Here is a 15,886-nt window from a genome sequence, read left to right as displayed (position 1 = left end):
CAGCTTTGCAACGATTGAAGATTTCCTCTCCCTTGACTCAGATCATCATACTCCCACTGCTGAAGGGAGCCAGTCTCCAGAACCCCACTCCCCACCCAGTTTTCTTATCAGCACCTATTCCTGCAAACAGAAAGCACTCATCACAGCTTGAAGCTGAAGCATCCAACCACTTCCTTCTGTGCACAGCTCCTAAAAATGATCTCCCGACCCCACAAACACACACCGGTTCCTAGCCCCAGTAGAGGCGCTGCACTTGGGGAGGAAGAATCTTGCATGAGAGCTTGTCAAAAGCGCAAATCTTTCCTCTTGTCCCACCTGACTCACGGAGTCAAGGGTTGCTACTGAGGCATTGCGGTTCTAGCAAAGAAGGACAACGCTGAAAACCTGAAATTTGCTCTCCTCTGATTTAGTGCGCAAACATATATCTGTGTGAGAGATGCCCCATCAGTCAAGAGACAGACAAGCTGCCTCTCATCCCATCTGCAGGCTGATTTTAGCGAGTTTATAGGTGCTTGTAAACGGTTAGATTTTCTTTCAAGCTGAAAAGGTGCTTCCGCACGCCCGATTCAAAGTCACATATCTGTTCGTATCTGGATCTGAAGTATCACTTTCGCATCGGGTGTCAAAGGCGGCAAGTTAACCTAGCGATCTGTTTCAAGCTGGCTCCCCAGGGTTGAGTCACAGGGTTTCGATTCATTTTCATTTGTTACTCAGTTATGTGTAAACGTCCATAAATACACATGTTCCTGCATGCATCTCCCACCCTTCCTCTGGCACAGCCTATTTACAGACACAAGAGCACGAGCCAGGAAGGCTCCAGTTCATGGCTGGCTCACTTGTGGCCTCCAGATGTGGCTAGACTCCAACTCCCAGCAGCCCTTGCAGCCAGCATGCCCAATGGCCAGGGGATTCTGGGAATTGCAGTCCTGCAGTGTCTGGAGAGCCCTGACAAGGTCCCCATCCCTGCCTTATCTTGGAATCAGACCACTGGTCCACCCGCATAGCTCAGTACTGCCTACACTGACTGGCAGCAGCTCTCCAGGGTTTCAGATACCTGCCCATTCCAGCCCTGCCTGAAGATGCTGTGGACTGCACCTTCTGCATACAAGGCAGCCCCTGAACTGCAGCTTCCCGAGTTCAAATCTCACTTGTGCCACTAGGCAACTAAGGCAAACTGCTGTCTCCAAGCCTTCACCCTCATTTCACTTGGAATATGGGGAAAACAACAGCACTCTGCCTTGTAGGACTATTTGTCAGGATTACCAGGGATTTTTTAAAGCAGGAACTCAGGGGAACTCAGTTCCCTTAGCGGAACCAAAATATCCACCTATATCTCTAATCAATGAAGTTGTGGCCATTTCTAATTCAGATCATTGTCTGCTTGAGTTTATTAATCACATCTTACATTTAGCCACTGCCTGGGGTTCAGGGGTTGGCACTGTGACTGGGCCCGCAATAGACAGACAGACAGACAAACTTCACAGTGATTTCCCGCACCTTTCCCCCCAGAAAAAACATACTGAGGAGCATAGATATGGTGCAGGCAAAGCACTTTGTACATCTGACATTACTACAGACATGCTAAACATAACTAAGGGCACTAAACAGAGATCAAGGTTTGTATTTTGGGAAAGGGCCTGCATTCTGTCTGCCCAGCTACCCCCAGGGCCTCACCTGTGTAGCCAGCCAAGGCGGCCGCAGGAATGACGGGCTTGTCCTTGTTCATGTCTGCCCGGTCTCGAACATAGTCCTTGAAGGTGCCTTTGGGCTTGTGGCTGGGCAGGGCCGCTGGGTAGTCCTCAGAGTCGAAGCTGTCATAGGAAGGGACACGTTGGAGACTCTGGAAGGAAGACTGGCTGCTCCACGACTGGGTCAGGCGGTCGCAGCTGTCGTAGCTCTCGATGCTCTCAAAGGAATCCTGGCCCCCGAGTTTCCCTGCGAGGCGAGAAGGAAACGAGGTTGGCGGAGAGGCAGTGGGGCCTAGTGATCAGATTGCTGGACTAGGGCCTCGGGGAGGACAGGGTTCAGGTCCCCACTTGGCCCACTTGGGTGACCCTAGGCTGGATGCAGCCTCTCAGCCTAGCCTACATTGCAGGGTTGTTGTGAGGATAAAATGAAGGGGAACCCTGAGCTCCTCAGACGAGGTGGTATATAAAGGCAAAAAATAAATAACAAAGCAGAAAGCTTGCATGCAGGTTAAAGGATTCCCCCTATTAAAGGGGAGTGAAGGTTGAGGAAGATGCTGATTCAGAGACCAATAGAAGCCCTGCTTGGTTTGGCGCAGGCCCTGCGGATCCAACCCCATGCAATCAAAGCCCACCCCAATGTACACTGGAAGCACTCGACTTTGCCCAGGGAGTCCTGGGGGCTGCATCATCCACCCCACAAAGAGACGCAGTTCCCAGCCCCCTCCATGAACTGCAGAGGAGGCGAAGCAGCACAGAGGCAGATCGCATGCCTTGCATGCAGAAGGCCTCAGGGTCGCCTCCTCTTTGGATGGTCAAGGAGCAGGTGATGCCAGAGCCCTCTTCCCTTTTGCAAAGCTAGAGATTCACTGGGGGAAATGGGCAAATCCTGAGGTTCATCTTCAGAACAGATTTTATGTTCTCCAACGGGATGTTTTGTGACTACAGAGCAGTAAAAAGAAGATCCATTCAAAATAAATAAACGCAGCAGGCAATATGACAAATTAAAAAAAGAAATAAAAACAGCACCTCAGTTTAAACACACTGGGAAATCAAACAACTAAATCTAACTTCTCAGAACCTGACACGCACTCACCATCTCCAGTGGCTTTTAAACTCTGGCTTCACGATTTGCTGGTCAGGTTTACTCTAGCATGTTTTCACATTTTATGTATATGCCCAAAGCCTTTCATTGCACCAGAATGTGGACAGGAAACACAAAGCACCTCTACCTTTTCTTCTTGCTAATGACTGTTCTGTGTTTCCCAAGGAAGCATAATAATTATTTAGTCTTGTCTTTCGAGGGATCACTTGATCAGACGCCAAACCTGCCAAGTGTGGCCTCCCTGTGCAGATTATGACTTTTTATACCAGTCAAAGACGTGAGCCCCTATTTAACCAGACACATTCAGAAGGGTTTCTTTGTTTTGTTTTGTTTTTTAAAAGGGAGAGACATGGAGAATTCTCCAGAATTCCTCAGCTTGACTGTTGCTCAATCATTTCTTCTTTACTGACAACCTCGGAGCATAAGAGGATCACTCAAGTTCATTAATTTCCCAAGCCGGACTGAAAGCAGCTGCTGGGATTGTGTAAGATCTCTTCAGAGCAAATTCCGCTGGCAGAGATGCTGGCAGTGAAGACCCAGCTACTAAATCTCAAGGACAGAGGCGAGGAGGCTGAACAGCTGGCAAACCTGCCCACATATTTGCTGTGTCCTATTTCAACATCTCTAATTCAGGTGTGGTAGGGATCACCTGCGCAAGGTAGCTGGAGGGCCAGGTTTTAGAAGTCTTTCTAGACAATGCAACTTTGGGAAGCTTAAGGGGCCTATAACTCAACCAGAGAGCCCAGGTTTTGCATTCTCTACATGCTGGTGGACTACAACTCCCATCAGCCCCAGCCATAGCTGTCAACTTTCCCCCTTTTTAAAGAGAAATTCCCTTATTCCGAATAGGATTCCTTGCAAGAAAAGGGAAAAGTTGACAGCTATGGCCCCAGCAAATAAGGCCATTGGTTTAATTTCTAAAAAAAGAGCGATGCCAGCCTTTGGTAGAAGGCCCTTTTCCTTGGGAAAATCTCATTCCTTCTTATATATGGGGTAGGGTTGCCGACTTGTGATTTTTAAAGTATTCCATTACCTCGGCTAGTGCGCCCCATGCACATATTATCCGGCGTTACAACCTCCTGCTTGATTGTGAAGTAGTCGGTAGGCAGGGACTCCATCTGCACGGGGTCCCGGAGGATGACGGAGGAGGGGTACTCGTTCTCGTACTTGAGAGACAGGAGCTCCTCGGAGCTGATGGGATGGAGGGTCTGGTAGGACTCTGTGATGAAGCTGGGCTCAGAGAATTCCGAGGGAGGAACACACTGAGCGTGCTCAATGCCATAACCTGAGAGCGGAAAGAAGACCCCAAACTGAATATGATCACCCAGGGCAGCATTATTAGTATTATTATTTAGCTGGAACTCTCTGGAACTCTGTTCTGGCACCTTCTAAGGGAGGCATTTATGGAGAGTTCCAGAACCTCTTTTTCTAGAAAAATAGCACCGTTGTTGTTGTTGTTGTTGTTGTTGTTGTTAACTGAATTTATATACCACCCTATACCCGGAGGTCTCAGGGAAGTTCACAGAACCATTGCAGTTCTTGCTTTTATCCATAATGATAATAGTAATAATATCATCACCATTAATTAAGAGAAAGAAGCCATAAGAGTCACATTTCTTCAATTAATAATAATAATAATAATAATAATAATAATAATAATAGTACCCCGCCCATCTGACTGGGTTTCCCCAGCCACTTTGGGTGGCCACCAACAGATATAAAAACATAATAAAACATTCAAACATGAAAAACTTCCCTATACAGGCCTGCCTCCAGATGCCTTCTAAAAGCCAAATAGTTGTTTGTTTCTTTGACATCTGATGGGAGGACGTTCCACAGGGTGGGCGCCACTACCGATAAGGCCCTCTCTGCCTGGTTCTCTGTAACCTCACTTCTCACAGTGAGGGAACTGCCAAGAAGGCCCTCGGTGCTTTTGCTCCTCGTATGCTGCCTAAATGTTGAAAGGACTCCCAGTGCTAAATCTTGTACTCAACAGGGGAAAAACAAGGGAGACTTACTAATGAAGTAGTCTGATGTATAGCGGGATTCTGGGTAGGCTGCGTTCACTCCGTTTGCTGGATATGGCTTTATCTCTTCTGCACAGAGGATGGGAGGAATGAAAGGGAAGATGCCCAGTAAGTACCAGTAGCCTTCATTCATTCATTCATTCATTCATAAAAAATATTTGTATTGTATTAAAGGGTTTTCTCAGGACGGTGGAGGGCGCATGTGCCGTGTCCCATTGGTGTGGTGGCACTCACACTTCTTCTGATAGGAAATGCCCTGCACGGGGGGCAGGAACGAAAATAGAGGGTCAAGGGCGGTCATTTTTTTGGGGGGGGGGATGAGAAATGTCCCTATTTTCACCTGAGGAATGTTGGTGGGTATGCTCCTAGGTAAACATGCACAGGCTGGCACCACCAGTTTCTCACACCCAAACCCAACATGACATTCCATGGACCTGTAGCAAAATCTTTTATATTATCTAGGTAGCTCCACACACCAAACACTGAAAGTCTCAAGGTTTTTACTCAGAACTGCACAACCACATTCCCCTTCCATCAAGCCTGACAATGTCCATCATCTGAGACGTTCTTGATCTGTTTGGTGGACTGGGTCATGCCAGGATACATGCCCCCCCCGGCGCACTCAGAAGTGTGGGGAGGGCCCTCTAACCCCATCAGCAATTACAAAACCTTGCAGTCAAGAGGTGACTCACCTACCGCAGGCCATATGACTGGAATAAAAACAGCAGTATGCTGGCTGCGATTGCTTCATTCATTTGGGCACATTCCACTTTTATTTTGTCTCCCCCTTCCAAAATAGCCTCCGCTTCCCCGCAGTCAGCAGTGCCCTCTGTCTGACTGCAACCCCCATGCAAAGTTGACCACGGCAACCTGGCCCTGCCTTTCCCTGTGGTCACACACACCCCATGGCTTGGCAAGCCTTGCCAGGAGGGGAGGGGGCACAAAGGATGCGGAGATGCAGTTCACACAGGACTCGGTTTGTTCAGCCCACCCCCTTCATCGCTGCTGTCCCCAGGAGGGAGGCCAAAATTAGGCCCTTTTGAATGAAGGCACATTATCTCTGGCGAGTCTCTGTCTGGGCTCATCAGAAACAAACCAGAGCCGCAGCCGGGCCCTGTTTGGGTTGTTCTCCTCCTTGCTGGCCAATACGTGAGGTCATAGGATCACAGAATCATAGCACTGAAAGGGATGCAATGGGTCATCTAGTCCAACCCTTTGCAATGCAGGAATCACAGCTAAAGAACCAATGAAAAATGGCCATCCAACGTCTGCTAACAAAACACCAACAAATGAGGGTCCACCACCTTCTGAGAGAGTCCATTCCACAGTCGAATGGCTCTTACTGCCGGAAAGTTCTTCCTACGGCTTAGTAAGAATCTCCTATCTTGTCATCTGAACCCGTTGTTTTGGGTCCTACCTTGTGGAGCAGGAGAAAACAAGCTTGCTCCATCTTCCGTGTGACAGCCCTTCAGATGTTTGAAGATGGCTATCCCATCACCTCTCAGACTTCTCTTCTCCATACCCAGCTCCCTCAACTGTTCCTCATAAGGCTTAGTTTCCAGACCCTTGATCATATCGATCACCCTCCTCTACATATCTACCAGCTTACTAATGTCCTTCTTAAATTGTGGTGCCCAGAACTGGACACAGGACTCCAGGTGGGGTCTGACCAAGGCAGGCTAGAGCAGCACTATTAATGCAGACGTGAAAGGCCACAGCAGAAGAAAAGAGGCCTTTCCTTCAAAAGTCAGGAAGAAAGGTCACTACCTTCTTGCAAAAACGTCCATGCCAGTTGGACTGTCCCATTGGTCCTGTGGTTAGGGCAGTTGTGTCACGTAGACTTGGGACTTAATGGCACTTAATAACACAGAGCACAGTTAAACAGTGGTGCTCATGCAAATCCTATTCTCAGTGTCCTGGTTTTAACTTCTTCTTGTTCAAAAGCATTTACCAGAACCAATGAGGCAAAATATGGAAATAATTGGGAATGTCAGCTGCCGCCCCATGAGATCCTACAACTGAGCATGTTTACCTTCAGAAAGCCACAGGTATGTGCGTCTGGGGTGCGCACGTGTGGGTGTACCAGAATCCATGTTCCCTGGTGGCTTTTGTGGAAGGGAAAAAAACGCCCCCTCCCTCTCCTGACACCCAAAACAGCACAATGAGCACCTGTCTCCACCTATCGCAGAAGGTCCCCAAATGATCTGCAAACATCTCAGTGGGCAACACTCTGTTTACAATTGGTTTCGTCTCGCCTGTTTGCATTGTTCAGGCATGAATGCAGGTCTGTTTCTCAATGCTGGTCCAGCATGACCCAGGACTAGCTGAAGGTCCTCCCATGCCTTTGGGTAAATGAGGAATGAATCCTACAGCCCCCCACACCAAAACACTCACAGGTTGGCAGCAATAAACTTCAGGACTTTGTATGGGACACACGGGCTCCCTTGGGCTGCAATTAACATGAAACTTTCCTGCTTTTGGCAAAGAGGTAAATGACGAGAGTATGGCTGTATGTGGGGGAACTCACAGCGGGGCTGGCCTTTGACATTTTGCTGCCTGAGGTGGAGGACATAAAGGCAGCCCCTTCCCACTATTTGTTTAGAAGAGCGGTTCTCAACCTGTGGGTCCCCAGATGTTGTTGGACTACAACTCCCATCATCCCTGAGCTCTGGCCTTGCTAGCTAGGAGTGATTGGAGTTGTAGTTCAACAACATCTGGGGACCCACAGGTTGAGAAAGGCTGATCTAGAAGCTGGCTGGCTGGGTGGTTGAATGTGCTTTCAGCACTGGGGGGTGGGACAAGTCCTCCATGCATCAGAAGCAGCAGACTAATTTAGGGCCCCCGGTCAGCGCTTTGTGGCAAACTCCAATGGATGCTTCCATCAGGGAGCAACCACTGCTGTCCCTCAGCATCTGCTGCCTGAGGCACTTGCCTCCTTCTGCCTAATGGTAGGGCCATCCCCATGCCACAGGGAACAGACAAGCCATTAAGGCAATGCTAAAAGGTGCAAAACTCTTCTAGTGCTGTGGCTTTGTTGTCATTCGGCTTCTACTTTTCTTAAGAGATCCTCTCAGCCCATTGATTGAAAAGCTGCGGAAGTGCTCTCTCAAGAGACTGTGTGCAGTGTCACTCAGCTAGGCAGCGGGGAAGGCATGTGAACAGTGGCGAAGCTCAGAAGATCTCCAGGGAGATCTGGGGGAGATCCTGGTCTGAAAGGCTGGAGCTGAGAGCAGACGGGGACACAGCCAGGCAAAAGTGATGGAGTGCAGAGGACAGAGTTTGGGAATCTAGGGAATCTCACGCGGTGGAACCTTGTTCCTGAGCTTGTTTGCAATTGTTTTTGCTCATTTGATTTATTAGTTGCTCACGACACACAAAAAAAGTCTCTAGCCAACTTCCAAAAAAATTAAGAGCCTAATGCATGGCATAAAAATGAAAACAATACATGACAATAAAACCATTACAACAGCAAATGTCAATAGCAGAAAAGTGTTAGCAATAAACAGCAGGATGCTGATCACAATCTGCCAGATGCCTGGGAGAGGAGGGAGGTTTTACCTGGCACTAAAAGGGGGTTAATGGTGGCACCTGGCAGACCTTCCTGGGAAGAGCATTCCCCGCAGTGGTGAGGCACAACGGTAAAGGCCACGCTCTTGCCGAAGCCTATCGTAGTGTTACCTTTCTGCAGGATCTCCAGATGTTCCCAGAGGATGTCTCCTACAAAATCCGGTGCCAGCTCCAGGAAGCAGTCCTTGCCCAGAGCACAGAGGGCAGCTCCATTCATACAAAACTTCTGGAAGTCCACGCCCTTCAGGCTGAACTCATTCACCGCCCACATCACCCAGTCCCGGACATGGGTTTCCGTCCATTGCTGAGGGTCTGCGCAAAGAAGTCACAGGAGAAAGGAATTGAAATGCAGCTGCTCTGCGCACCATCTCATAAGGCAGGTGGGGGAATCTCTGGCCTTCCAGATGTTGCTGAACCACAACTCCCATCAGCCTCATCAAGCATGCATGGGATGATGATGGGGGTTGTAGCTCAGGGTCCTCACACCTAATCTAATATATAGTGGAAACATCATCACACTGGGAAAGGTGAGATTAAAGGCCATGAAAGGACCATATTAAACTTTGGAGCCTTTTATCTTTCTCCACTTTAGCTGAATTTTCTCTCTCCTGCGGTCTGAATTTCTACTTCTACTGGGTGCTGTGGATTTTTTCATGTGGACTTTAACTGTTTAGAGTGATTTCGCTTTGTTCAGGCACATTTCCCGAAAGTGGTCTATGAACCCATAGAGCAGCCACCACTGCTTATTCTGAGCTACAGGGGAGCTCAAAGGAATCTTAAGCAAATGATCATCACACTGGGGGAACTGTTATTTTCCTCCATGTGCAACTTGAATGGACTGATTAATGGACCACCTTACACCTCCCATTAATGGACTAAAGCGCCTATGGTTAATTTTCTAAGATTTCCTTGATCAAGTGCCAGTCCTGCATGCATGTGACATTTACACCTTTTTGCTCCCCAGGAATGGTGGAGATGTTCAGCAGTCATGTTATAAACGCTTTAGGGGAAGTCGCTGCTGCAAAGAGGTTTTGACCCTGATCTGCACAACCAAATGACCGAGAAGCGGATGTGAGAGCTCATTCAGCGAAACAGCCGATGTTCGTTCAGAGCTGGATTCATGGGGAGCTCATTGTACCTTTGGGGATTCCCAGCCGCTGCTGCTCTTTCGTGAAACCGCTGAAGGTGGCCTTCAGTGCCTGCGACATCATTTCTTTGCTGCTTGGAGTTAACAAAGGCACGTCGGCACATTCCATATCTGGAAGAGAGAGAAAGGAGGGAAATGAGGATGGTTCAGTTCCAAAACTCAGGACGATGGGAGAGACAGCAATCGTGACCCAGGTGCTGAGTCCTGAGTGGTCATCGCAAGTCACCTGCCTCGGCGTGACCTTTTTCTCCCAGTCTGAAAGTTCATCAATGGGCAGTTTTATATTTGCTACACATTTAAATGAGTCAACACATCTTAAAAGAGGAGGCAAAGAGACAACAGGAGGAGGTTGAATAAGATTTCCCAAACTCCACTATTGCTGTGCTGCTCTTTGGTTCTGGAAAGAAAGGTGGGATTCAATGGGATGCTTTTTGTGGGCTGATTGTTTCTGCAGGACATTCCCTACTCCACCAATGCAGTCTAGCAGATCCATCTGTGATTTTGTGCGACTGCTTAGGAAATCAATCCTGAGGTTGCTGTTGGATTGTGATTCTAGACAAGCTCCTTGGGACGGCACAACAGCACTTTTTTCCTTTGGGCAGGCCCTCACTTAAATATAGTGCACCCACCTCACAGTACACCAATTACACAAATTTCTATAAATTATCCCAGATTATCTTGTGGGAGGGAAAATTAATGATTTGGAGTCTCAGGCAGGATTTGATCAAATAAACAAGAAATGTTTTATTAAACAAAGGAAGTTTATGACACAAAGTGGGTAAAACAAAGGATACTTCAGGTTATAATATTATTTCAGGTAGCCGTTCACCTAATAATATTTATACTAAATCTAACTAATGTTATGGACTTCTAATCAAGCACACCTTCCTTTAAACTTCAGTTGCTTATGTTCAGCTAGTTTATGTTTACTTTGCTTCAGCTAGATGTCACAGGTTTTTAGATTAAAGGGTAAATGCTCAGCTTATTTCCAGTTATTTCCCTTCAGTTCTTTCTCAGTTGTTGCACAGCTGTTGCTGCTTAATACTTTGGTTCTTAAACAAGGTGGTACTTCCTGTCAGTTACACACCCCTTAGACAACCCTACTCCTGAGGTACTCCAAGTAACAGACACAAGGGATCACCACACCCCTCTTAACTGGTTTGGGAGTCTTCTCTTTTTGTAGAAGAATCTCTCCCCTCCTGACCTAAGTGAGACCTAAGTAGACTGTATCTTTCCAGCTTCTACTTCTCATAATAATAATAATAATAATAATAATAATAATAATAATAATAATAATAAATTTATACCCCGCCCACATCTGGCTGGGTTTCCATAGCCACTCTGGGTGGCTTGCAACAAAATATTAAAAATACAATAAAACATCAAACTTTAAAAGCTTCACTAAAGAGGACTGCCTTCAGATGTCTTCTAAAAGTCAGATAGTTGTTTATTTCCTTGACATTTGACGGGAGGGCGTTCCACAGGGCGGGTGCCACTACCGAGAAGGCCCTCTTTCCTCCATGATTACCAGGCATATTATTAATCTCTCGTTGTAGTTTGATAAGAACTGTCTACAGATGAAGGGGAAGGACAGTTTGGACCCCATGTGAGAGGTGGGCAAGGAGAAATGTCACAGGTTGAGAGGCTGTGAGAAGAGAAGGGTGAGCCCAGGTGAGAGCTGGCAGAGAACAACATCCCCTCTGTAAATGATGAAAATTAAGATATAATGATGAGGAAGGATCTTGTTATTTCTTTTTTCTGTTCCTCCTCTCTCACCGATGTTCAGAACAGTCAAGGTTGGCCACTCTCTAAGCGAAACCGAAGACATAAACCACAGGTTTTGCTGCAATGGTCAGAAGAGCTAACATTTTCAGATGCAACCGGTCGGCAGACATTCACCAGTTAAAGAGTTTGGTGTGGGAAAAGATAATCAGGCCATTGGATAATAAGTAACAGATTCCACGCATTGTTTAAATAATGTCGTTTGGATATTTAGAAGGTTTTATTAGCCAAGGCTCTGGAGAAATAAACACAAACCCCAGCGCTCTCTGCCATCCGTCTTCCGCTCTGAGATAACAGTGAGAGAAAGTGTCCAGGACACTTTTCCCTGACCCTCGAGCCGCTTGTTTTTAATGATGGGTTTGAGAGAGCTCGGAGGTTACAAGAGACCACCCAGAAACTGCTCCATCACCTTTGCAGCCTGGTTTGGAGGGCAGCTGTGTTGCTCTCCCGGCTATGGGAGAATGATTCAGAGGCAACCTGGGGCAAGGGGAAGACGGGGGGGGGGGGGAGAGGGAGGAGGAGACTAACCCTCTTCAAGCAGAGAGAAAAACAGATGGACCAGAAAGAGGTGTGCAGCCAGAGGCCATGCACACTTACTCAAAAGGAAGCCCGCTAAGCTTTATGCTGTCAACCATCCTGTGATCTTTAGATGAAGGGCGGTAAAGTTCAGCAATGCTCTCTAGAGAGTAAGTGTGATCACATGGGATCAGAGCCTTCAGAGTCGTAACATAGTATGCATCAGGTCACTGAACAGCCAATCTCAATGCCAGCCTTACTGAGCTGGAGAAAAAACCAGGTAACTCAACTGTACGTTTGTTTCATGGGAGTTAAGGTAAAGGTAAAGGGACCCCTGACCATTAGGTCCAGTCGTGGCCAACTCTGGGGTTGCGGCGCTCATCTCGCTTTATTGGCCGAGGGAGCCGGCATACAGCTTCCGGGTCATGTGGCCAGCATGACTAAGCTGCTTCTGGTGAACCAGAGCAACACACGGAAATGCTGTTTACCTTCCTGCCAGAGCGGTACCTATTTATCTACTTGCACTTTGCCATGCTTTCGAACTGCTAGGTTGGCAGGAGCAGGGACCGAGCAATGGGAGCTCACCCCGTCACAGGGATTCAAACCACTGACCTTCTGATTGGCAAGTCCTAGGCTCTGTGGTTTAACCCACAGTGCCACCCACGTCCCTTTTCATTGGAGTTACTTTCAAGTAAATATGCACAGGATGAAGTTTTTCAGCCTCAATATGTAGCAGTATGCATTGTCTTACACCCAAAACCTACGAATGCTCAAAAGTAAACCTTGCTGATTTCAAAGACGTGTACAGTGGTACCTCGGGTTAAGTACTTAATTCGTTCTGAAGGTCCGTTCTTAAGCTGAAACTGTTCTTAACCTGAAGCAGCACTTTAGCTAATGGGGCCTCCTGCTGCTGCCGCACCGCAGGAGCATGATTTCTGTTCTCATCCTGAAGCACTATTTCTGGGTTAGCGGAGTCTGTAACCTGAAGCGTATGTAACCTGAAGCATATGTAATCTGAGGTACCATTGTACTTCCAAGTAGGTCTGTTTGGGTCTGCAGCCTTTAAGGAGTGTGGGGAGCAACACTGTTGCTTCAGTCAGGCATTTGAGGAAACTGAACAGGACGGAAGGCCTGTTAAAACATCTCTGCTAATATCACAGGGGCACAAGGAGAGCCAACAGATTCCAGCTCCTCCTGGTTGCATCCAAGTTCCAGTTATACATGGATAATCTTGAGTTTTACAAGAGCGCAATGCTAGATCTCGAGGAGCAGATACCGAAACCCGACTCCGCCCCGCAAAGCGTTCGGATTTCACAATGGCATTTTCACCCACAACCATCAGCAAAATGCAGGGTTGCTATTGCAACATCAGCCTTGCAGCAGATAACGGATGGTAACTAACTTGAGATAAAGCAAAGCTCCAGGACAAGCTGAAGAAGTTTAGATACCGGCCTTGAGAGTGCAAGCAAAGGTCAAGCACCCCTTGTGAAATCAAGGGGCCAGGTTTGGTACCCTGGAGGGCCGCTGCACATGTGATGTGGTGGGCCATTCAGTGTCATCCCACCGGGCAGGCTGATTTCACAGCCACTCCCTGTGGCACTCAGGGATACCTGTAGGATGTGGTTGTGCTGGACTCAGGGGTGGAGCATCTGCTTTGCATGCAGAAGGTTGCAGGATGAGTCCCCAGCAGCATCTCCAGGTAAGGCTGGGATAGACATCTGCTTGAAATCTTGGACAGCTGCTGCCTGTCAGTGCAGGCAGTGCTGAGTTAAATGGACCAATGGTCATTCTCAGCATAAGACAGCTCACTGCGTTGCTGCATTCACAACCATGTTTGTCACATCCACATGCTGTGTCTTAAGTGTGTGTTTAATAGCCTTAGCTGCACACCTAAAATTATCGTGTGTGAAGTGGTCCCAAAACACATTTTTCAATAAGCGTAGGGGAGGAAAAGTTATCTATGGAAATGCATCTCCTCCCCAATTTCCTTATGGACAAGAAATCCAAAATGTAATTTGGCATGTGGGGCAACGTACATTGCCATCCCACTTGCATCTAGTAAAATAATTCCTCGTTGGGTTTGCACATGTGAAGTAGCAAAGAAAAGAAAGAACTTTGTCATCATCCAGGAACTGGACCTTAAAATGATATTGGCTCTGTTGGGATCCAAACCAGGGTAGGTCTTTTTTTTTTTGCCGCAAATCTAATTATGTTTAAAACCCAGGCCACGCAGGGAGAGGGAGAAACTGGAATGGCAAGAAAGAGCACCCATGTTCCTCCCTGGGGTCTATAAGATAAAGGGCGTCACCCGCTCCTATTGCTCTACTATGAGTGTCCCAATCTGTGTGGGTCTCCATCAGGGGCCTCCTTGCTCCTCTAACTCACACAGTAGCCAAGCTGAAATCAATGTCCGGTTGGTCACAGCAGGAGTAGCCTGACCTGGTCAGCCGTTCTGCTGCCCCTCCTGTCTCAGGATCTGATGGATGGAGCCAGAGGTCAGGGACCAAGCTCACTGCTGTCTTCTGCAGGAGCAAAACATCTTTCTTCCCCACCACTCCCCATCCTCGTCTTCTTACTCAAACTAGACAGGGAAAGATACCCGATGCATCATTGTCACAAGGGCAAAGAGCAACTCCAGCTGTTCTGCAGACCCCGAAATTGAAGGAGGCGGCAGCAGCAGCAGAGGCTGGCCCATTCGAGTGAAAGGCACACTGCTCCACCAACCTCAATCTGCCCCCAGCCACCCCATCCACCAGATATGGGAGGCAGTGCTGCCTAACAGCTTCTTCCTCCTGAGTCTCAGAGTTGCCCCTTGTAGAACTCAGCAGGGAGGAGGACCAAACTGGAATGAGTTGGCTCTGCCCATCATTGGCTCTGGTGCCACCTACTGTTAGCCTCCCAGTTCCCAATGGGACCCAGCCAACACTGGGCAGCAGAGAAGAACAAGAAGCAGGAAGCCCAGATTGGCCTTGAGAAGATCACCATGCAAGGGTTCTGGTGCAGGTGGTAGAACAACAAATATTGCCTTGCTGAAAAAAATAATCCAAAGAACGCAATGACAATATTCAAATTTGAACTAAATGAAGTCAAGTCGTGGTGGAGGGAAGTCACAGGGTAGTGGGGGTGTGGTGGGGAGTTTATGTTTGTAGTGTAGGGTGTATATTCTTTTTCTTTTGGTCGATTTTGTATCAGTATTTGTTTATTTTACTTTTATTTTCTGTATCATTTATCAAGAAATAAATAAAATTAACAAATTAAAAACAAAAACAAAAAATAAACATTGCCTTGCTGGATCCATCTATTTCACTGCTCTGCTTCCATCCTTGCAGCTGCTAGCTGGAGATTTAATAAGGATGGACTGCATTTTTTCCCCCAGGAATAGGTGAATCATGGTGCCAATGGCATTGTTTAGATGCTGGGAAGAATCAGCATGTGCGAGGACTTCCTGCCCCACCATAAATCAAAGAAACCCTGCCCTGGTGAAACCTACGCCTGAGAACAAGGTAAGATTCTTAGAAGTAGAAGCGGCTGGTAAGGTGGGATGGGGACCCCTCTCTCACTTCCTGACAGGCGATCGGCTGCTGCTTCCCCTAGGAGGGAGGGCAAATGCCCCAGCAGGTATGCCAGGCAAGCTCTGTTGATGCGTTTGCACCGCACTGGACTCCCTGCTCCTTTGCCACTCCCAATAAACAACAACAGCAAGATGCTTCTGCTTAAAGGAATTATTTAAAGTCACCTAGAAAGATGTCCACTACGGTACTCCTTCCCTCTTTTCAGTGCCTGGTCCCAGGACTTTTTTCACCCAGAACTCGCTGGAATTCAGTTCCAGCACCTCTCAGGTGGGTGCCATTGCCATTCTAAGACAAGGAGGGAGGCATCCATCATGAGTTCCAGCACCTCTCTTTCTAGATAAATAGCACTAGCTGGTCCTCCTCACATTCACCGCGGCTGAGATTGCAATCCCATGCACACCCATCTGGGACTTAGGACTGCACTGCCAAAGGGGGACTTTCCTTCCAGGATTACTCGAGAGTTGCAAAGAGCTACAATTCAAACA

The 15,886-nt window shown here is 47.7% G+C and overlaps 1 protein-coding gene across 2 annotated transcripts in view; it reads right to left on the bottom strand.

The window, feature by feature from the left end:
* The window catches only part of ETS1 (ETS proto-oncogene 1, transcription factor), a 115,545-nt gene that overhangs the window by 16,801 nt on the left and 82,858 nt on the right, over positions 1–15,886 (bottom strand). For both annotated transcript variants that reach the window (XM_081172634.1, XM_081172635.1), the window contains 5 exons: positions 9,523–9,642; positions 8,496–8,696; positions 4,809–4,886; positions 3,824–4,075; positions 1,675–1,935 (listed from right to left, as the gene is read on the bottom strand). In XM_081172634.1, coding sequence (XP_081028760.1) covers positions 1,675–1,935; positions 3,824–4,075; positions 4,809–4,886; positions 8,496–8,696; positions 9,523–9,642 — 912 coding nt within the window. The remainder of the gene's footprint in view (positions 1–1,674; positions 1,936–3,823; positions 4,076–4,808; positions 4,887–8,495; positions 8,697–9,522; positions 9,643–15,886) is intronic.

The sequence above is a fragment of the Podarcis bocagei genome, assembly GCF_964188305.1.
Source record: "Podarcis bocagei genome assembly, chromosome: 15".
NCBI lineage: Eukaryota > Metazoa > Chordata > Lepidosauria > Squamata > Lacertidae > Podarcis > Podarcis bocagei.
The sequence above is the reverse complement of the archived record's forward strand: the minus strand, read 5'-3'. Positions and strand labels throughout refer to the sequence as shown.